Below are 20375 nucleotides of genomic sequence, written 5' to 3'. Positions count from 1 at the left end.
AAAGAAGAAGGCCGACAACAGATGATTTATCGACTCTGCTGCATACGCCAATCGAGGTGTGGGTGGAGAGCAGCAGCAGCAATTCCACGCATGTCAGCCCCCCGACACGGCAGCAGTCCAATTGTTCCCATGGCTCAGCCTCCCCCCTTCATGTTCATGGCCCGACTATCCGATCAGCGCGCAACCCATCGTCTGGTTTTCTGGATATCCCACGGTGGCATCGCAGCAGCACATGGCCAAGACCCTTAAGGATTTCCGAGATGGACGTTTCTTTGCGGCTCCGGGCCTCTGGTCTCCACCACGGCCGACGCGGCATTCGACCCTCGCTGGTCTGCCGCCGTACGCCATTGCCACCACCACCGTGGCACCGCCATTACCTCCAAGGGAGCATAATGCGGTGAGCCATCGGACGGCAATGTCTCACTGTCTGCATCCCCCAAGGGAGGCTTTTCATCCGTCTAGCCTCCTTCATCTTAGGCCGCATCACTTCCGCGATACTTGTCTTGGAGCTGCTGCGACACCACGTAGCTAAGTAGCTACTTTTTCCCTTATGTCTCTTGCTAACATCATGATTTTTCATGGTCTGCTTAATCATATTCTGCCACTACTGGTGACTATCTTCCACGGAGTCCACTTCATCAGAGCTCATGACAAAGCGAGGGGACGCCAGGACGAAAATAGCTGTCTGCTACGGATACTCCCTCCGATAACAGCAGCTATCAATATGGAACGTAGCTCCCGGTAAGCTTCGTACTCGAGGTACGTAAGTTTCGCTACGGGGTCGCACCTTTGACCGTGGTACCTCCCGAAGGTGGGGGTGGGAACGACATTGAACACACCATCTGTCCAATGTAAGTCGCTGCGACTAATTATTGCTGGCTGTGCTACTGCTGCTGCTCTGCAGTAGGTATCCAGACAGAGACCAGCATACCGGAAGACGGGAGGGTCAAGAGGGTCGAGACCGCGCGCAGCTGAAAGGGCAGAGTGGCAGATTGGCAGATAGTACGACTCGTACCTGAACCCAAACTTTATGTCCTCCCCTCCTCCTCTCCCTGGCCTCGTACCTGCCACGCTTACCCCAGATAAATAATCCGTCTCACACTCTTTCTCCCCTTTCCCTGCTGTTCGAGTGGCTTGTCTTACAAATTACTCAATTTGTCCTTTTCTTCTTCTTTCCTCACCCTCCCAGCTGTCTTCTCCCTTGCCAGCCTCGAGCATATAAGACGTCCGAATCGACATCCCACCCGACTCGGTCATCAACTTACACCATCCCAGCAGCCAGTCGAATCCTGACAAAGTCCCGCCCGACCCCTCTCCGACGACCCTCCGATACTTCAAACTATAATCTTTAAGGGACGAACAACACCACCATCATCCACAATGGCTACCAACGGACACTCTGCGAACAAGTTCCTCATCTGGGGTGGCGAGGGCTGGGTTGCGAACCACCTCAAGGTCCTCCTCGAGGGACAGGGCAAGGAGGTCTACACCACCACCGTCCGCATGGAGAACCGTGAGGGCGTCCTCGCCGAGCTCGAGAAGGTCAAGCCTACCCACGTTCTCAACTGCGCCGGTTGCACTGGTCGCCCCAATGTCGACTGGTGCGAGGACAACAAGGAGGCTACGATGCGATCCAACGTTATCGGCACCCTGAACCTCACCGACGCCTGCTTCCTCAAGGGCATCCACTGCACCGTCTTCGCCACCGGCTGCATCTACCAGTACGACGATGCCCACCCCATTGGCGGTGCTGGCTACCTCGAGACCGACCCTGCCAACTTCAAGGGCAGCTTCTACTCGGACACCAAGGGTCACGTTGAGGAGGTAGGCTATCAATCACAAGTCACTGGCGTCTGGATCAATTACTAATTGTGTACTTTGCAGATCATGAAGCACTACAAGAACTGCCTTATCCTTCGCCTGCGCATGCCTGTCAGCGACGACCTCCACTCCCGCAACTTTGTTACCAAGATTGCCAAGTACGACCGTGTCGTTGATATCCCCAACTCCAACACCATTCTTACCGATCTCCTCCCGGCCTCCATTCTCATGGCCGAGCACAAGGACACTGGCATCTACAACTTCACCAACCCTGGTGCCATTTCTCACAACGAGGTGCTTTCTCTCTTCAAGGAGATTGTCCGTCCCGATTTCACATGGAAGAACTTCTCGCTCGAGGAGCAGGCCAAGGTCATCAAGGCCGGCCGCAGCAACTGCAAGCTCGACACCACCAAGTTGGAGAAGAAGCTCAAGGAGTACAACTACACGGTGCCCGAGGTTCACGATGCCTACAGGGGATGCTTCGAGCGCATGAAGGCCAACGGTGTCGTGTAAATAGAAGAGGGGAAAAAGCAAATCGGATTTGGCGCATATGGGAACTTGGCGGCTCTAGCAAGACTTAGAGACTGGAATGAACTAGACAAATTGCAGTTTGAGTTGTTGAAGACTGTCCAGATTGATACAGTGAGCATGGCATGGTTCCAGATGCTGTTGAGCTGGCGTCAGGCGTCAGGCACTGAAGATTGAACGGTGTCCTTTGCGTGAGAGATGGTGCAGCCGGGGTGGAGAAGAGTCATCTCGGCGTTGTCCGGTTGACTTGAGCTCTGAAAGCTTGTGAAGCGGATCGCCGACTGTTGTCGATCACTTTGGAGGCCTGGAAATATCGTGATGTAGTGTAGCTACCAGCTATCGTCGCTTGCAATGTGACGACTAACGCTGCAGAGACCGGAATAGCAACCTGACACGAGCCATGCTTCTCTTCCCCGAAACTTCCAAAGAAGCCCTTGATGAAAATGTTTTGGATTGAGGGAAGACCTGTATCTTGAATGCCGACTCTTTGTGATGCAAAGAGACAGCACACGGCAGATGGGCTGGACCGTGCAACGTCATCCCTGCCAGCAGGTCCCTGTCCGCGTAATCTCCAAGGCCGCAGTGGACATCGCCATCGTCCATGCAGCCTATGGAAAGGGCGGGAGGGAAAGAATGGCACCTTGCCAGCACCCAGTGGGAGGGCAGGTCAGGTTGCCTTAAGGTACCAGCCGTAAGGCTCAGAAGTAGGTACCGTAATTCAGCCTGGCCGTCCCATGGCAGTGCAAGGTTACTCGCCAAAAAAGTCACCACAATGCTCACTGAAACCCGGCCGTTGGTGACCGCCCAGCGCCCACAGGTCTCGCCCAACGACGTAATCTGGCGGGGCACCGCGAAAACGTAAATCCACCCAAAAATCTAGGTAATCGGCGGGCACCTTGCAGCAGTTGGGTCACTTTTTTGGTGTGGCACGCCGCACCGCCCAGCTCATTCGACCGCCGCTACCTCCGATTCCTTGTGATTCTCGCTTGAATCACGATTCGCAAGTCTATCCCTACCCTCATCACCCCGCGATTTTTCCTGCAGAGGACCTCTTACTCCCTCACTCAACCATTTTTCTCTTGTTTACCAACGAAGAAAACATTTGCGCCGTTACAATACCTAGATTCCCTTCTACCTAATACTCCTCATTCCTTGCGACCATGGTCGTCGATACCGCATACTACGACACTCTTGGTGTTCAGCCCACCGCCACAGACATCGAGATCAAGAAGGCCTACCGAAAGCTTGCCATCGTTCACCACCCGGGTATGCAAACCTGCCCGTCCTGAATTTTGCTGCTCTCTACGGCGTGACAGAAGCTGACTGGACCCCCTTGCAGACAAGAACCCCAACGACCCCTCCGCTCACGAAAAGTTCCAAGAAATTGGCGAAGCCTACCAAGTCCTCTCCGACAAGGACCTCCGAGCAGCCTACGACAAGTATGGAAAGGACAGCGCGAAGCCTTCCGAGGGCTTTGCCGACCCGGCCGAGTTCTTCAGCTCCATCTTTGGCGGCGATGCCTTTGTCGACTGGATCGGTGAGATTAGTCTGATGAAGGATCTGACGGCCACGATGGACATCACCATGCAGGAGGGCGAGGAGGGTGCCGAGGGCGCCGAAGCTGCCGACGGCGAGTTCCCCGGCACCGAGGAAGCCAAGAAGGAGAGCATGAAGGCTGGAGACGCAGAGAAGGCTGGCGCTGCCGCCAGTGCTGCCGCTGCTCCTCCGCCGACCGTCGTCGTTGAAGATGAGAAGGAGGCTCACAAGGCAGCCGACCCTAACGCTGCTAGCACCGCTACCGCGCCTCCTCCCCCATACGCCGCTGAGGCCAGAACACCGTCACCGAGCCCGTCCGGCACCTCGGGTACCGCAAAGCGCACTCAGATCCCCCTCCGGCCTGCGCTTATGGACAGGCCCTCGGACGAAGTCGCCGGCCAGCCCGAGTCGGAGGAGTCGCTGCGGAAGAAGGAGAAGAAGAAGGGCAGCTTGACCAAGGAGCAGCGCGATCAGCTCGCCGCCTACGACAAGGAGCGCGCCCGCGTTCGCCAGGAGCGTGTCGACACCCTCGCCCGCAAGCTCCTCGACAGAATAAGCGTGTGGACCGAGACCGACAAGGGCGCTGACGTCACCAAGGCGTTCCAAGAAAAGACTCGTCTCGAGGTCGAGAACATGAAGATGGAGTCTTTCGGTCTGGATATCCTCCACGCCATTGGCCAGACGTACTTGGCCAAGGCCACCGGTCTGCTGCGGAGTCAGAAGTTCCTCGGTATTGGCGGTTTCTTCAGCCGCGTCAAGGACAAGGGCACGATCGTGAAGGAGACTTGGAACACCATCAGCTCAGCCATCGACGCACAGCAGACCATTGAGGAGATGGCGCGTATGGAGGAGAAGGGCGGCGAGGAGTGGTCCGAGGATCGCAAGGCCGAGTACGAGCGCCGCGTCACAGGCAAGATCCTCACTGCCGCATGGCGCGGCTCCAAGTTTGAGATTCAGAGTGTGCTGCGTGAGGTGTGCGACTCTGTCCTCAACGACAAGAAGATCCCCTTGGCCAAGAGACTGGAGCGCGCCGAGGCACTGGTCATCATCGGTGACATCTTCTCCAAGGTAATATTGTTCTTCCGGGTTACTATTCTGTGCAGGGTGCTAACATGTGGATTCAGGCCGCGAGATCCCCCGAGGAGGAAGGCGACTACCTCGTCTTCGAGCAGCTCGTCGCCGAGGCAGCCATCAAGAAGGACAAGGAGTCCAAAAAGAAGGGCAAGAAGCACCCGTCAGCGGACGTCGCTGAGGATGCGCCCAACGTCCCCAAGCCCGAGAAGGCATAAAGTGCTTCGCGGGGGGGAAAAAGAGGGACAGAGTGCGCACGAGATACCACAACCGTTTGAAACTTCGATTCTTCTTCGGGGGCTTAGCTTACCTACCTTTACCTGATTGTTACAAACTCTGGGCTACTTGAGCGAATAGACGGGACGTTTGGGCGAGGCTACTACTTGACGGTTGTTTGTTGGAGTTGGCTTCCCCACTCACCATTCAGCATGGGTGACTGATATTATCAGCGAATACAAAGTATACTTTTATGATGGACTTGGTTGAATGCTTGGACTTGTATTTGACTTCTTCAACTTGGAATTACACCATATCATTTGTGTGATGAAGAACTCTCAGTGCTTAGATGAGTTGTGGTGGGTGCTGCTGTGGCCCTCGGCCCTCAGAACCGCTTGAGAGATGATTTGTGTGAGCCTTCTTAAGAAACGAGGATGTTGACTGATAAATCACCTCGTGCCACACACTTCCGCTCTCTGATGTCTAGGGCTAGGATCTGAAGAGCTAATTTGAGAGAAAGGAAGAGTCTCTGGCATCTCGAGAACTGAACACTTGAGATGTGGAACTTGCGTGCTTTCTCGCGAGGTTGGTGGGGGTGGGTGTTGTCGGCTGGAGCAGAGGATCTGCTGCAGCGGTACTTGGGTCCGCTGCCAGCGCTCTGGAGACATCGCCTTGTTGGCTAAGTGGTATAGCGTCTCACTAGTACCTAGTGACATGAGAAGATCGGCGGTTCGATTCCGCCACGAGGCATATAAGCGTAGTTCCTTCACGGGAGCGATGATCTCTTTTGCATTCTGTGAATATTGATCGTGATTTTTGGTGTTCTAGAGACAGACACCTGTGCTTAATGTGAGATAGATACGTCCTAATTCTGTTCTAACTTTTTCTCCAAATCTGTGATTGTGAGTTTAGGTTGGCGGATAGGCGGGACGGCCTTGTTATTCGCTTTACCCCGCATGACTCTTCACGACGCTATTCAGCACCCTGTAGCATATCAATGAGACTTTTCGTCAGCTTTGCTGTCGATGACATCCATGCAGCGGGCCAACCCGACGTGTGGTCACATTTCTTGATTTCTAAAACGTTAATGGCAGCCAAAGAAGAAGCCGAGTTTGTCGCAATCGAGTACTCTATCTCTCTCTCTCTCTCTCTCTCTCTCTCTCTCTCTCTCTCTCTCTCCCTGAAGTCCATTGGACGCCCTTTCTATGACTAGCCGAACTCAGAAGGGCGTCTAATGATTTGATCTGTAAGCATAGTAAATAGCAACTACCCTAATAAACCCCCATCGATCACCAGGAACGGTGATATCCCAGCCACAAAATCATCGATCACAGGTCATATAGTCCTTGTTGCCAAAACGATACTAACGGCTGTCGGGGCGTTTTCATCATCATGCGTCACGCATCCAGCACACCCACGGCGCTCGTCCTGATTGACATCCAAGAGGGCTTCAAGCATCCCACCCACTGGGGCTCATTACGCAGCACACCCAAATTCGAATCCAACGTCGAGACACTTCTCGCATCCGCACGCAAATACAACGACGCCATAACCTCAACCCATGTTTCCGAAGAGTGTCGCCCAGTACTCATCCTCCACGTCCACCACCACTCCATATCCCCCACTTCCGCCCTCCACCCAACACACTACCTCCCAAACTCACCAACCCCCTCCGTCGCACCTCTCCCCTACGCAGCACCCCTCCCCTCAGAACCCGTCTTCACGAAGAACTTCAACAGCGCTTTCATCGGCACCGAGCTCGAGGCGACAATAAGGGCCGCGGGGATCCGGCAGCTTATAGTGGTTGGGCTGACGACTGATCACTGCGTGAGTACGACTGTGCGGATGGCCGCGAACTTGCAGGTTCTGGGCGAGGATGGAGGGGTAGATGGTAATGGTGTGTTGTTGGTAAGGGACGCGGTTGCGACGTATGAGAAGGGCGGGTTTGATGCTGAGACTGTGCATGCTGTGAATTTGGCTAGCTTGGATGGGGAGTTTGCGGAGGTTGTTGGGACGGAGGAGGTTTTGGCGGGTGTGTTGAGTTCATGATTTAGAGTACGAGGGAAAAGTAAGTAAGTAGGCAGAAAAGCCGAGTTGTCTTCGAGAGTCGACTTGAGGATGGTGCCGCGTGTAGACGCCAGGCTAGACGCTGGTCGATGTTCTATTTTCCCTGCATCACACTGCTCCCGCAACTCTGGAAGGACAGCACACGTACGTGTGACTTCATGGACAGTTATGTAGAGCTATCGTAAGTCCGGGTGTATGTCTAGGTCGTAATATCGAAAGGCATCGCCATCGCGACATGTCATAAACCCCGACCTTGTGCGTCGAAGAGTTTCGCTCAACTCCCTCGGTGACCGCATAGCACCAAGGTGCTCTTCAAACCAATTTGCACAAGTGTGAAAAATGAAAAGTGTCAACTTGCATCCATCTGACTTATCACTCATTTCCGCGATGTGCAGGAGACCTTCACATCAACCATTTGGCTGTTTGCTTGACTAAGTTCAGTCATCTGCCTTGCAATACATTTAAGAAGTACTAATGAGTTCTCAGGGAAGGAACACCAAGGAGGCCAGAGGCAGACTTGGGACCCTCGCAAGATACTGACCGCTCCCCATGGAATGCGGAATTAGGGCCTAAAGCAACATTATCGCCTGATGCTTGAGGTGGTTTTACCGATCTATCTATCTATGCATACGTTATTGATCTCAAGGGTATAATTGTAGAATGAATTAGTTGAATATAAATGTAATACAATAGCGGTACATGTTACAGTGCGATTCTATATAATGGTTAATCAATTTAGCACTCAGCTTTTCTTTCTTTTGTGTTCATTTTCATTTTCTATTCTTATCTTTTTCTTCCCTAAGCTATCTTGCTCGCCCGGTTTTCGTTGGCGCATACGCTGCACATGGCAATTTCAGAACCCCATAGTGTTGCCCATCATTCCCCCCCCCCTCCCCCCCCATAATGAGCTGTTTTCATCCACTTCCTCGCCTTCGAGTATCGACGGCGGAATCCCACTTTGGACATATTGCAACTCCTCCTCAAGCAAGCCACTCTTTTCTTTTGTCAGATCTCGTGCATGGGCATCCCTCCTCAACTGATACGCCCGCAGGTATCCGCTAAGACTCCTCTGCACGATACGAAAGTCCTCGTCGGTAGAAACTTGGGTCCCGTCGTCCAGGAGTCTTTGGTTGGCAAGAAACAACCCTTGGATCTCAGTGAGAACACCGCATTCGGCACATGCCGGGAATGCTTGTCTCTTATCGTCAGAGTCCAGTTCGAGACAGAAGATGTGATCGGGACTGCAGTCTACGCAGCTCCCATAAGTGTGATGGAATTTCACAAAATATAATACCGTGCATATGCCCTTATGTTTGTCACGGCATAAGGGTGGCCGAGACGATAAACACGGTGGCTTGGGTCGGTGGCTTCCTAAAGCCCTGCAGCTGTATAAAAGGATAAGAGGGATTCGCCGCGGCGACCTGAGTTCTTGCTAGGATGACCGGCCGAGAGGCTTCGAAATTGACTGTCGACGTCTTCCGTAATAATGATAAAGTCTGTGATATGATTGACTTTGCAAATGTGTGAATCTGCTAATAATTAAGTAGATAGCGTATTCTTCGAAATGTTGCCTGTGAGAGATATAGTAGAGATGTTTCGACCGATGCAGAGTCTCGATAATAGTCAACGAAGTAAAGCGTTGAAAAGTTGAAATTTGAAGCAGAGGTAGACTTTTAGGTTAAATAGCAGCCAGAAACCTATTTTCCATCGATCCCGGGTACCGCTATCTGTGTTACGTACTGTTCAAGAGCCATACATGCGTTAACGTCTTCGTCTCACTATCATCACGCCCTTGGAGCGGTAGGCTGTCTGGGTGACACCCATTAGCCGAAGGTGTCGAATCAAATCCCGATATATCCTTCCGGAGCTTAAGCTCCTCAGGCAGACGGAAGAATCTTCGGAAGAGGCGGTAAATATATTCAGCTCCTTGCGGAGATTCCTCTCCCCGAGAGTGAAATCACAGCGACATCACTTTTCCGGAGACTTGAGGAATCAGACAACCCAGATGCCCTGCCCCGTTCCCTCAAAGAACAGACTGGTTAAGTATCTAAATTGATTTGGCTTTGTAGCTGCCTAGGTGCGGAGCGAGTGTGTCGGCAATTACGGGTATGACGATATGGCCAGGCTTACGAAAGCCCTCGATACCGGAGAGACGCTTTGAAACCGATAATGGCAAGCAAGCCGTTCCATATGCCTGAGCCAGAAAAGCTGATTTGAAGCGTCTAAGGGAGAACTGGAGTGAAAAGGAGTCGATGGAATTACTGAACTAGATGACAGCCAACTCGAGGCATGGAATATGGATGCTTGCATTCGTAGCAGCCACAGCCTTAAAGTCCAGGTAGGGAGCATCACTTAGATAGGTAGCGGTCATTGTGTCTCTATTGATGAGCGTATTGAATGAACGATTACAGGAAGAAACCCCATATCTACATATGGGATGAGTATACGCTCTCTTGGATAAGGACATCCCTGATGACCTTATTCGTACCTACATAAGTCAGGTTGTTTGATGTGAAATAACTACTGTAACGAATTTGGTGGGATAGCCTTGCATGATGATATTCGGCTATGCTCCTCCGTACTTAGACGCGACTTATGAAGTCCCATTTGCTGGGATCGATATTGGGCACCAAGTCATTCACAGTGCACCAGAGACAGCTGTCTTACAGACAAGAACCGTCACCGACCATCCGGAGATTGGCATGCTGTATTTGATTGGAGAAGAACCGCCGGAGATGATTCCGTGAGGTGCGGGGACGACGGATCGGCAACGATCAACACGCCATTCCACCTTTAAATTTTTCTGTAACTCATCCCGCCCTACTTGCGGCTTGCGGCGGAGGACAACATTCCACATGCCCTGACCAATGTCATCCAAGCCAATTGTTGAGATTTGCCGTGGTCTGCAAGTGTTATCACAGCTTGTACATAGTAGCGTCAGTCTGGATAGGAGATGCAGCCAAGAAATGAGTTTGTAGCTCATAGTATCTGTTGAGGTTGTGCCGCATTTTAACGTCAATGATTTCACAATGATTGACATTGAATTAATCACTGACGAAATCATCGAACATAAGCTTGTGAATCTTGCGACAGCCAAGCTATTTCATGAACCGCCACTTTTAGCAAACGCACAAAGATGCTTGTCCAAAAACTTTGAAGGCTCCGATTGGCGGAATCGTCCAGGTTTGGTCGGCTTCTACGGTGACTTGACAGAACCAACGTTGCAGAACCTTGCTCCGTCTCATCGCCAGGCCATCATTTCTACCTCATGTTTCTGTTGGAAAATGGCGGCCATAATTACATTGTGTATACGCCCTACCAATTTGACTCTCGTTCTTGCTTTGCAACGGCTTTCATCATCATCTAACAATTTTCTGAACTCTGTTTTCATCTACAATAGCCAATTGCCACGAATAAGAGGCTGCAACTACGAAACCCCAGTCATTACGATTGGAGGCGCAAACATCACTCGGGTCTATTGCATCAGATCGAAGTCTGCAAAGCAATGACCAGGGTTCTTATCAAGAACGTATGTGTTTTTGATGGCGATGTCATTCAAAATACTGGAAACATCTTGTTCACCAGGTCGGCTGGCAACATCCAAGACCCGATGATTGATGACTCCCAATTTGAGAATCCAGATCATGTTATCGACGGCCGTGGCTGTACATTGATTCCCGGCTTGATCGACGCCTACGTGAACATCAAGGGTATCAATACGGCGCTGGATATCTTCGCTAGCCATGGCGTGACCACCGTCATCGATCTCAGCAGCAACACTGAGCAATGTCAATCTCTTCGCGTATACGCCGCTGGCAAGACAAAATTGCCTACTGTGCTTTGTTCCGGTACAGAGGCAGTACCAATGGAGACCCATCGGCCGGATCTTCGCGGTAACTCAGATACTGTGGCGATTCGCACGCGCGAAGATGCAGTAGCTTTTGTTTCGGCCAAGTCGAGTGGCCCGGACCGCGCGGATTTGGTCAAAGTTGCCGTCAGTCTGCACTCGCACAGCGATGAAATACTCAAAACCATTGTAGACGTCGCTCACGCCTACGACAAGTTGGCTGTGGCTCGTACAACTGGCAAAGCGTCTTACGAACGTGGCATGAGGGCCGGTTTCGATATCTTTGCCCATGCCCCTCTTGACGCACCCATCGATGCGGCGATGGCTGGAGAAATGGCTGCACAGGGCAAAATATTTATTCCGACGCTGACCATGGCAAAGAAACAAACGCCGTCGGAACAATCATCCTTTGATTTAGTAACTCCAGGAGCCACGGTCGGGAACAACTATGATAACGCGACAGAAAGCGTGCGAACACTCCATGAAGCCGGCGTTACGATTTGCGCGGGTACAACAGCGAATGTTGTTCCAGGGGCCCAGGTATCATTTGGGGAGAGTCTCCATGAGGAATTATGCTTGCTCGTTGAGGCTGGCATGCCAACTCTGGACGTTCTACGCTCTGCAACCTGTGTGGCTTCCAAGGCGTTCAGCCTTGGCGACCGAGGCAACCTTCGAGGCGGTTGTAGGGCCGACCTTGTACTTGTTGAAGGCAATCCGTTCGAAGACATCAGTGTCACGCGAAAACTGAAGGGAGTATGGATACAGGGTGAATATATCTGCACACGCCAAATCTCAGCTTAAGGTTATGGAGTCTCCTGTGGGTGGGGCGCGTCGAGGTACCTTTTGAATCAAAGTAAGACTTAAGTCGAAGTCGAAAGCATTAGTAAAATTCAATCAAACCCAACACATCTCATCACATTGTGTCTAAGCCATAAAACTCTTGCATTGAACTGGAACATAAAGATGATTGGGTGCAACAAAGGTTGACAAACGCTGTTGACAGCATTGCCTTTACGATCTGTGGCTACCGCTCATTGTGGCAAATATGACAATACTCCGCAACTCAATTGATCACAAGTTCAACGCTACGGATCTTGTCTTTGAACTTGACTAGGAAAACTCCATCTGTAGAATCGGTCATGAGGTCATTCCTGCCATTGAAAACCCGCACGTCGTGTATTGTAACCGCTGACATAAGTTCCGCTCTTGCGCACTGCTTGCCGTGCGCAGATAAAACCTTGCCTGACGACCATGCCTGCTTGTCAATATCCAGAAGTAATACCTGTGCGCGGTCTGATACTCCAGCAAGAGACATATCCCTGAGGATACAGCAAGCTTTGCCGATTATGTCACGTACTGTGGGCGCTGCAACACCCGTGTCGAGCCGAGGAAAGAGATCCTTTGCAACAAAAGAGCAATATTCGGCTGTCCAGTACTCGTGCCTCGTCATCGATATACCGCCAATGGGACAAAGGCTAGCCATCATGGAGCTCGCATGGCCAATTTGGGCAAGTTCGGCGTTGTGAGCGTCAAGCATATCGGTGTTAGGCTGCTTCAAGTAAACGGACAAGACTTTCAGAGCAATAAAATCGTATGTTGCTCTAATGGAACGTAGTCATCAGCATATAGAGGTGTAAACTACATGATTGCTCAATTCGGGATAAGGAGATGTGTCAGTACTGGCAATTACTTACCGAAGAAATGAAACGGATTCACGAATACTGTTGTCCGCCGTAAGATCACTAGGGAGGGAGAGTTGCCAACATGTGAGTCTGTTGTAAAGCGCCGTGCAGCGATCACGATCCAATCTATTAGCAGCATGGTCGATGACGAATTGGGCAATAATCTCGCAAAGGTTACATTCCGCGACGAATACTTCGGGGCCTTGAGGATCTTTGCTGACATTTGACGTTGAATCCTGTGAGCTGGAATGGCCTTGAGTGCCTAGACGTTCGAATGTTTTTATAATGAGAGGCCTTGGAATCAGCATCTCAGGGGAGGTGACTGTGGCTAGTTTTCTGGGTAGAGATGACGTCGATCAGCCATAAATATCGCAAGTTGACACCGACCCGAAACAATCTAAGGAGCACTCACGAAAAAAAGCAGTAGAACCCCCACGTGATGTGGGAAGCTGCTTGGTGCGTCTTCTCTGCAGCACCACCTTTCTCTCTGGGAGACGTGATTCGACCGTAGCTTGTGTTCTCCAGGCAAACAGACGACCAAGTCTGCTTCAGCAGATTCTGTAGGCTCAAACATCGACTTTTTGGCTCATGAGATCCCTCGTTCCTGGCCAAAGTCCACAAGACGGCCGCAGCCTGCAGTAGAGTCAAGGAACTCATATGCTGCTCCGATTCTAGGAGCTCGAATGCATAGGCGGCAAAATCGCGGCTCATTGTTGTTCTGTTTTCTGCTGAAACTGGTCCTAATACAGCCTCCGTTGCATAAAGCTACCCAATGAGTTATTAGAACGCCATTTTATGGTGTTTCGAACTATGGTCAAAGTCGGTAGAGCCTAATATGACATACCGTTGAGACGGCTAGGATGGCGTTGACAAGTAAAGACGAACAAAATTGACCGTTTCGATCGAAATCAGCACTGGAGTCGATAGATTTTAGACTGGAAACAAAGAGGTCTCTATCAATTAGATGTGACAAAGTGTTGTTCCAGGTCCAAAAGGCGTTGACAAGACATGTCAATGTCGTGTCGGCTTGAGAAATCTTGGTCCAGCGCGATACGGGCATAATGTGATCAGAAGGGCGGGGAAGCCCGTCGCCTCTTTCGGTATTGGGACTGGTGTGAAAAAAAGTCAGTTGTTGAAGTGCATGCAACGGAGCATCCGAAAATAGTCACTTCGCTGCTAACAGCCCAGCGGTACAGCCTCCCTGTGGCTTCAACTCCACACCAGACCTCGAATCTCCTGGAAACAGAAACTGTACATTAGTGACTGAATCATCAGTTGCCCTGCCACTTTGGACTTGCTGTAACACTTACTTTGACCCTCATGAACTTTTGGTAGGAGAAGACTGGCGTCGGCTATTGAGTTGATCGAGCGTTGAAGATCGTCGGATTCCTGCAGCTTCCTCGTGATGTCGTCTGCAACGCCATCACGGTTTTCTCGAATCAACTCTAAAACTCGTTGACTGTTCTCATGCGCTGCCGAAATATTGATGAGCTTTCGTTTCTGAGCCTCCCTCTGAGTTGTTCCCTCGGCAACGGTGTATACGCATGACGCTTGGGATGAGACGCAAAGACGGCAAGCTGGTCGGGCTCCGTCACACTTTCAGCATTAGGGGTCAAGTCAGCGTTGCACAGCCTTTCGCCACAGCTTGAGGGAGATGATAGAGAAATTGAGAAGAGTTGCAAATGACCTTCACTTTCCGCTTTCGGCAGCCTTAGTATTGCGTCAGTTGTCTGCTGGAAAGTTCATGACTTGACATGAATGAGAATGATGATTGACATACCGTCGCAAGCTGCCAGCACTTGCGTCCGCTTCCTTTTGTGCATTGTGGTCTGGGGGAGATATGGCTGGCCATTTGAGAGCAGCGGCAACAACGGCCTGTTTTTCAACGGACCAGACATCACTCAACTCCACGTAGGGGACGAGACCCGCACAACGGCAGTGAAATGAGCGGAAAAGCAAGCTCTGATAGGCGATGGGGAATAGCTGCAAAGACAAAGTTCCTTGAAAAGTAACAACCAGTGCTTTGGTAATTACTGTGTAGACTTCGGCTTTCTAGGTCGATCTTGAAATATCTGAAGAGCAGCTCCCCTATGGTGGTTCGGTACAGCAATGTGAGATCAGACTGTGGTGGCGCGACGAAGTCAGACGTCCGTGCGAAAACAAGTCGGAGAGCTGTGAATGGGATGAAACCCTTTTTGCTGACTACGCTACTGGCCCAATGAGCAATCGTAGCAGTGATAATTCGTGACGAAGATAACAGATAGAGATTGATGATACTTATATGGGCTGCTGGGAGGCAGGGATTTGAACGAAGATGGAGAACTTGTAGATAATCATATGAGCACCGCTTAGCTTAGCCAGGGCGTCTTAAGCGTATATGTATACGTAAATCAACGAATACAATGCTTTGGCGGACGACATATGACCAACCAAGCAACCCCCTGAGCTTGGTTGTGGACGTGTCTCACAGTCACGGTATTTGTTGAGGCGACCCTTGCTTTACCCCGCTCTAAGTCAGCTGTACTTCGCACCCCGGTAAGACGCCTCTGTCCATGATGAATGTGCTCTTAGTGCTCTTTACACCGTAGGCGATGCCGTTCCCTCTTCCCCTCCATCAAAACAAGGAGAAAACCCGTCAAAAGCTCGATATGAACGTTAAAGCAATCAGGCAATAAGACGACTGGGTTATACGTCTTTATTGCATGTACAGCATACTCAATAACGCAGCTTTCTCTTCTCCTCTTTCCTCTTCCTGCCAACTTCTATAAAGCCGTGACGTAGCCAATGCGTCACTTGAGCTGTAGCCAATCAAGGAACCAACATTGATTGATTATTGTAACAAAGAAGTGGCCGCTCTGAGGAGATTGGAGGATTCGGACGGGATGTAGTTGCCACAACTCATTGCAATGCGAGCCGGTGAGCCCGGTCGCATCATCATGACACTGAAAGTCATCTTAGAGGATTGTGGTTGAAGTAGCCAAACCAAGTTTTGAAGATGATCGCAAGGTACATGTATGCTGCGAATAGATTGACGACGTGATGACAGGCGAAGATGCCTGTAACCGATCAATGGTTCGATTTGATTATGCATGCTTTGACCAGCCTATTGCTGGTTTCCCCGTGCTGTTGAAGTATGACGGAAAAGAAGCGAAGGCTTGTCTAAACAACTTCTTGCTCATCCGCATCTTTATGTAGAAATCTTCCTTTTGCTTGTGACGCTCGAGCAAGCCTCACCTTGACTTTTCGCTTGCGGCTATCCAGACAAGCAGCAGAACTACCTGTCTCTGCCTTTTGAAAGGGCGTGCTGAGAAGATGGATATGAGGTCAGGGTGGGCCGGTATGGTATGGAACTCCTGTAGCTGAGTGCCGTTATGGAGCATCCGGTGTTCAGTATGGTTTGTGGATCGTTGTTAACCTTCGCTTCGTAATAATCTTTCAAATCCATCATCTACTGTGAAGCTCAATATAGGAAAGGGAAGTCCGAGTATATGTATAATAAGGTCGGATTTGGTCAAGTAACCATCTCAAGGGAGAATTCGGGGTAAAGGTCCCAAGAGGAAGCTAGTCTCTTGGCTACCACGCTCAATGAATGTACGCACGTTTTGGTCGATCTAGCTCCGATGACCTGAAACCGTATGACGTGCTAATCAGAGACAGTGCAGAGTCGCACTAGAAGTTGATTAGCCACATTGAACACATGGGAATGACCTGAACTGTAGAGCATTCAGAAGTATCATATCGGCTAGCGTTTCGTTGGCAGTGAACGATGTAGATTATGAGTTGAAGCATCGGCCTGAAGAGCTAATAACCCTAAGAATCCTTACTGGCTACATCCTCCCGGATTGATAAGACATCGAGTTGTGAAGAAACCGACGGCATTGCGCCTGACCAGCTTACGTTTGGTCGTCATGTCAGTGCTTTTCCAGCTGCCGGCAACGGCGGAGAGTCACTTGCGCCACCAGAAAACACGATGGACCTGCCACAGGACCTCGCCAAAAAGCAATATGCATGACGGACTGGACTGGGCATATTTGAGGGATGATCTGTGAGCCTCAGGATGCGAAGCTAATACTATATGACAAGACACAATCTCCGCATTTACGCCTTCTGCCAGTTTGAATATCTTTCCGTACTTTTTGTACAAAGCAGCTTTCAATGAGCGGAATATCCAGTGGCCTCTCTCTGAGTTGTATTCAGTTCTGGTTGATATATTTTAATTTGATGGCTAGCCCCCCTTTTTCACTTGTTAGTCATGGCAGATTGTTCGAAACTGAGGCCTCTTTTGCCATCCACTGCCACCGGAACACCAGCATTGATAAGTTCCGTCAAGGCGAAGAGAAGTAGGAGCCAGGTTCCAACGGCCTGTAATGGAAAGCACTCCAAAACGCCATTCGTGACTTGGACATAGCTAATTTTTGTTAGCCTGTCGGAAGCTGAGAGTCAAAGTCAGTTACTCACTTCTGAATCCTTAATTCCGACTGTTACTGGTTTATCATCTGTCTATTGGCAAGAAATTGTTCTCAGAGAACGTCCGACTGATTGTAACAGTGTAGTGGCACCCGGCCAAGGTGCCTTAGATGCATGAACGATAATGGTTCATGCGTGTACCTAGCCCCAGAGGGGCTTTCCGAGCGGCAGGCCCAGAAGCAGGCACTTTTTCGCACGTCCAGAGCCTACCGGAGTGCTCGCAATGTCTTGGAGTTGATTCAATCGAGCGACGACAGAGTTGTTCAAGATGTTGTACACCAATTGCGAGCATCCAAGGACCTTAATGATACCATTGAGTCGATTGCAAATGCGGATCTCGTGGTCAAAGGGGCAGACGAAGAAATAAGTGAGATTTTTCCACGAGTGGAAAGACTTCAATCGTCGGGGAAGACTGCTCACTATTTTTCTACAGTGTCTCAAAATCTCGGTCCAAACCTCGGCGCCACGAATCAAGAACCGATCAGAGATCCACAATCAAAATCAGGATATCCGACAAATCTATCAAACGTCATGACGCTAAGCGAATTCAGTCTAGCTGACGGCCAGAGCTCAGCGTCCATTGACAACTTGGACTCTTGCAGTGTCTTGCCTGTCACTCGTTGGACAAATGTTTCGGACGACAATCAAGCGCTGACCAGCCTGCTGCATCTTTTCTGGACCTGGGACAGTACATTGTCCAATATAGTCGACAAGGGGCGTTTCGTTGCAGACCTATGTAGCGATGGGCCTGGGCTTACAGTAGGAGGTCAAAAGGTGTTTTGTTCTTCTCTTCTCGTCAACGCCGTCCTCACCGTATCTGCCGTAAGCTACTAGATCTTCTGTCTGCTTCGCTACCTCATTCAGCTCCCCATGTACCCTCTGACACTGGTTCAACCCTAGCTGCACTCAGCAAGAAAGTGTTACGCCTTCGATCCAAACGCTATCGCTCTCGCCCATCTCTTCGCAGACGAAGCGTGTCAGTCGCTCGAATCAGAGAGACGCGTAGATTCCTTGACTTTCTTACAGGGAGCATCTATTCTCTGGTTCGTTACCTGCAACGAGAAATCTCTAGTAACAGTTAAAATTCATGAAAACCTTCCGAAAATAGTTCGGAAGGCATGGTTGGCGTTGGGCTTCGAAAGGGGCGACTTCACTGTGTTCAACTTTTCCACCATGGGCACACCAAGTCAGATGAGGGACTGGCATACTATTTCTCATATTAGCTGGGGGTTTTACTGCTTTTTCATGTACGTTCATTCCTCCGGCACACGAGCTCTCCATAAGGTTTCAGTTTGATCCTATAAACAGACGCATGTTTGGCTGAAAGTGCCGCTAACCAAAAAAATGGGTTTACAGGGAAGTTGCCGAGTCAGTTTCAGCGAAGTTTCTAACTTCTGAGCCGCTCGTCACAAAAATCGTTGACAATCAAAGTCACTGGCACGACTTGGGCACACTGAGCCCACAAACTCATATCCTCGAGACACCCTGTCAATTAGAGGTTTTCGGTTTGAAATATTCCCTCTACCAAATCATGGAACAGTCTATGAGTGCGGTATCGCTAGACCCTGTACGTTGTGTCGCGGTTTATAGACTGTTGCGTGACTGGAAATTAGCCTTGCCGGATCATCTCGATATGGGAAATAGCGTCGCTTCATCGGTTCTTTCACTCCAGTGAGTTTCGTCGATCAATCTCATCGTCTTGTCTGGTTCGCTGGGGTCTCGATAATGAGTTAGCTCGGATGATTAACAACCGCAAGTGTGAGCTACGAATCCATCGCCTTGAAGGTCGTTACTATCTACAGCAAGAACAGTTCTACGTCACATCTTGACGGTTGGGACGCCAGGTCCCTTCAGCTACATCACGCAAAGTCTATGATAATCCTTCTCTGGACTTATCGGTGTCTTTATGATACCAAGTTCGATCGCTGGGCCGCCAATCAATGCTTCATTGTGGTACGGACTCTACTGCCTGTGTACGCTTCGGATACTACATTGTTCGCCATATACGACATAATAAGCAAGGCCTGCTATATCTTGAATGAGATGGCGTACGTTGGAGTCGTCGGTCATGCAAAGGAGCTGCTGAAAGAGATCGAGAGGGAGGCTCGTGGCCTGAATGTCTGTGTCCCATCACACAGATAGAGGTCGAATAGATGGTAAAACTGAGGCTTTTCTATGGCATTCTTGACTCCTTTTCGGTGATTTGAAAACTGGGGATATGGCAACTGAAGACAGAAGCATCTTTTTGTGAGGTTGAATCTAGCTGCTCCATACCGTTGGCTCGTTGGGAGGAAAACGTCCTGTAAAAGTCGTGTAGGTGCTTTCCCGGCGCCGCCTTTTCGGTTTTGATCTTCTTGGCAGCACATGACTGTGCTCGAGCCGAGGAAGGTTATAAGTCATCGAGGACATTTGTTCTTCGTCGTCATCGTAGAATGTTTATCTTAATTCGTCGGATGTTCCTCACAAATGGCTGCATTTTTGCTTGGAGCGTCTCATATTGAGTCCGAATCGACTCGTGTGTCTTGGCCAATTCATCTTAGTCTCCAGTATCCTGGAGATGGAGCGTAATTATAGTCAATGGAGATTCAAGTTCCTCACTAGTCTCCTCCAACATGGGTGATATCATGCCCATCCCCGAGTCACCAGGTTTGTGTCCGAAAGAGAACGAGAATGGACCCGACTGGATGTGCACTTTATGGGCAACCATGAAGACGAATTTGAAGTCAATGCCCTTCTCTCCGATGTAGCCTTGGGCACCAGTTTTCGAGCTCTGCCCAACAGCACAGATGGCTTCGAGATTCTGTTGAGTGAACCCATCCTCGTTGCATTCGACCACGATCTTGCGGGGGAAAATCCGGAAAGACACGAATGGTTTGGAGCCCAAGCTTGAGGCCTTGGTGTATTTGTTGTCATCGGCATTCTGGAGGAGCTCGAAAACGAAGCGAGCCTTGCTGGAGTACAGATTCTTTGCGAGTCTGGCCATTGACGGTTAGTATGTGGCCCCGAGGTCCAATGTCAACCAGAAACCTACGTGATGACGCTGGATCCGATTATCAGATCCTTCGAAAATAATGCTTTCTCAATCTCAAGGCGCAGTTCAGGTTGAATTTGCTGCAGTTTATCTTGGCCCACATGGCCAT

The 20375-nt window shown here is 50.3% G+C and overlaps 6 protein-coding genes across 6 annotated transcripts; 5 read left to right on the top strand and 1 right to left on the bottom strand.

The window, feature by feature from the left end:
• The first annotated feature begins 804 nt into the window (after nucleotides 1-804).
• Nucleotides 805-3054, top strand: HER10_EVM0001129 (NAD dependent epimerase/dehydratase). Its single transcript, XM_035470886.1, has 2 exons — nucleotides 805-1824; nucleotides 1885-3054. The coding sequence occupies exons 1-2, from the start codon at nucleotides 1381-1383 to the stop codon at nucleotides 2332-2334; spliced, it is 894 nt and encodes a 297-aa protein (XP_035336862.1). The 5' UTR covers nucleotides 805-1380; the 3' UTR covers nucleotides 2335-3054.
• Nucleotides 3055-3287: 233 nt separating this feature from the next.
• HER10_EVM0006642 (DnaJ domain-containing protein) lies at nucleotides 3288-5432 on the top strand. Its single transcript, XM_035476222.1, has 3 exons — nucleotides 3288-3615; nucleotides 3689-4953; nucleotides 5010-5432. Exons 1-3 carry the CDS (start codon nucleotides 3510-3512, stop codon nucleotides 5172-5174), a joined length of 1536 nt encoding a protein of 511 aa, XP_035337300.1. The 5' UTR covers nucleotides 3288-3509; the 3' UTR covers nucleotides 5175-5432.
• Nucleotides 5433-6458: 1026 nt separating this feature from the next.
• HER10_EVM0000860 (isochorismatase hydrolase) lies at nucleotides 6459-7237 on the top strand. The gene has a single exon (XM_035470627.1). The coding sequence runs from the start codon at nucleotides 6565-6567 to the stop codon at nucleotides 7219-7221; it is 657 nt and encodes a 218-aa protein (XP_035336842.1). The 5' UTR covers nucleotides 6459-6564; the 3' UTR covers nucleotides 7222-7237.
• Nucleotides 7238-10744: 3507 nt separating this feature from the next.
• On the top strand, nucleotides 10745-11887 carry HER10_EVM0010886 (putative amidohydrolase; the record flags this gene model as incomplete). Its single annotated transcript, XM_035480331.1, has 1 exon — nucleotides 10745-11887. One exon carries the CDS (start codon nucleotides 10745-10747, stop codon nucleotides 11885-11887), a length of 1143 nt encoding a protein of 380 aa, XP_035337663.1.
• Nucleotides 11888-12104: 217 nt separating this feature from the next.
• On the bottom strand, nucleotides 12105-15123 carry HER10_EVM0001313 (uncharacterized protein). Its single transcript, XM_035471068.1, has 6 exons — nucleotides 14079-15123; nucleotides 13938-14017; nucleotides 13613-13877; nucleotides 13181-13533; nucleotides 12781-13104; nucleotides 12105-12687 (listed from the first exon to the last, which is right to left on the bottom strand). Exons 1-6 carry the CDS (start codon nucleotides 14088-14090, stop codon nucleotides 12150-12152), a joined length of 1572 nt encoding a protein of 523 aa, XP_035336886.1. The 5' UTR covers nucleotides 14091-15123; the 3' UTR covers nucleotides 12105-12149.
• A 2226-nt stretch (nucleotides 15124-17349) lies between these two features.
• Nucleotides 17350-19377, top strand: HER10_EVM0006091 (uncharacterized protein; the record flags this gene model as incomplete). The annotated part of the gene is made up of 6 exons (XM_035475686.1): nucleotides 17350-17602; nucleotides 17669-17763; nucleotides 17803-18057; nucleotides 18136-18482; nucleotides 18592-18906; nucleotides 18993-19377. 6 exons carry the CDS (start codon nucleotides 17350-17352, stop codon nucleotides 19375-19377), a joined length of 1650 nt encoding a protein of 549 aa, XP_035337260.1.
• Nucleotides 19378-20375: the final 998 nt, after the last annotated feature.

This window comes from Colletotrichum scovillei, assembly GCF_011075155.1.
Source record: "Colletotrichum scovillei strain TJNH1 chromosome Unknown Contig00002, whole genome shotgun sequence".
Taxonomy (NCBI): Eukaryota; Fungi; Ascomycota; class Sordariomycetes; order Glomerellales; family Glomerellaceae; genus Colletotrichum; species Colletotrichum scovillei.
This window is presented reverse-complemented; position numbering and strand designations above follow the sequence as displayed.

What these genes read in the sequence shown, in the direction of transcription:
- HER10_EVM0001313 (XM_035471068.1), bottom strand. An exon ending in CCATCCTAGCCGTCTCAACG is followed by an intron (nt 13,534 to 13,612) that starts GTATGTCATATT and finishes CTCATTGGGTAG; the next exon opens with CTTTATGCAACGGAGGCTGT. An exon ending in GGGTTCTACTGCTTTTTTTC is followed by an intron (nt 13,105 to 13,180) that starts GTGAGTGCTCCT and finishes ATCTCTACCCAG; the next exon opens with AAAACTAGCCACAGTCACCT.
- HER10_EVM0000860 (XM_035470627.1), top strand. Translation starts at nt 6,565, where the DNA reads ATGCGTCACGCATCCAGCACACCCACGGCGCTCGTCCTGATTGACATC.
- HER10_EVM0001129 (XM_035470886.1), top strand. Translation starts at nt 1,381, where the DNA reads ATGGCTACCAACGGACACTCTGCGAACAAGTTCCTCATCTGGGGTGGC. An exon ending in CCAAGGGTCACGTTGAGGAG is followed by an intron (nt 1,825 to 1,884) that starts GTAGGCTATCAA and finishes TGTACTTTGCAG; the next exon opens with ATCATGAAGCACTACAAGAA.
- HER10_EVM0006642 (XM_035476222.1), top strand. Translation starts at nt 3,510, where the DNA reads ATGGTCGTCGATACCGCATACTACGACACTCTTGGTGTTCAGCCCACC. An exon ending in TGCCATCGTTCACCACCCGG is followed by an intron (nt 3,616 to 3,688) that starts GTATGCAAACCT and finishes ACCCCCTTGCAG; the next exon opens with ACAAGAACCCCAACGACCCC. An exon ending in TCGGTGACATCTTCTCCAAG is followed by an intron (nt 4,954 to 5,009) that starts GTAATATTGTTC and finishes ATGTGGATTCAG; the next exon opens with GCCGCGAGATCCCCCGAGGA.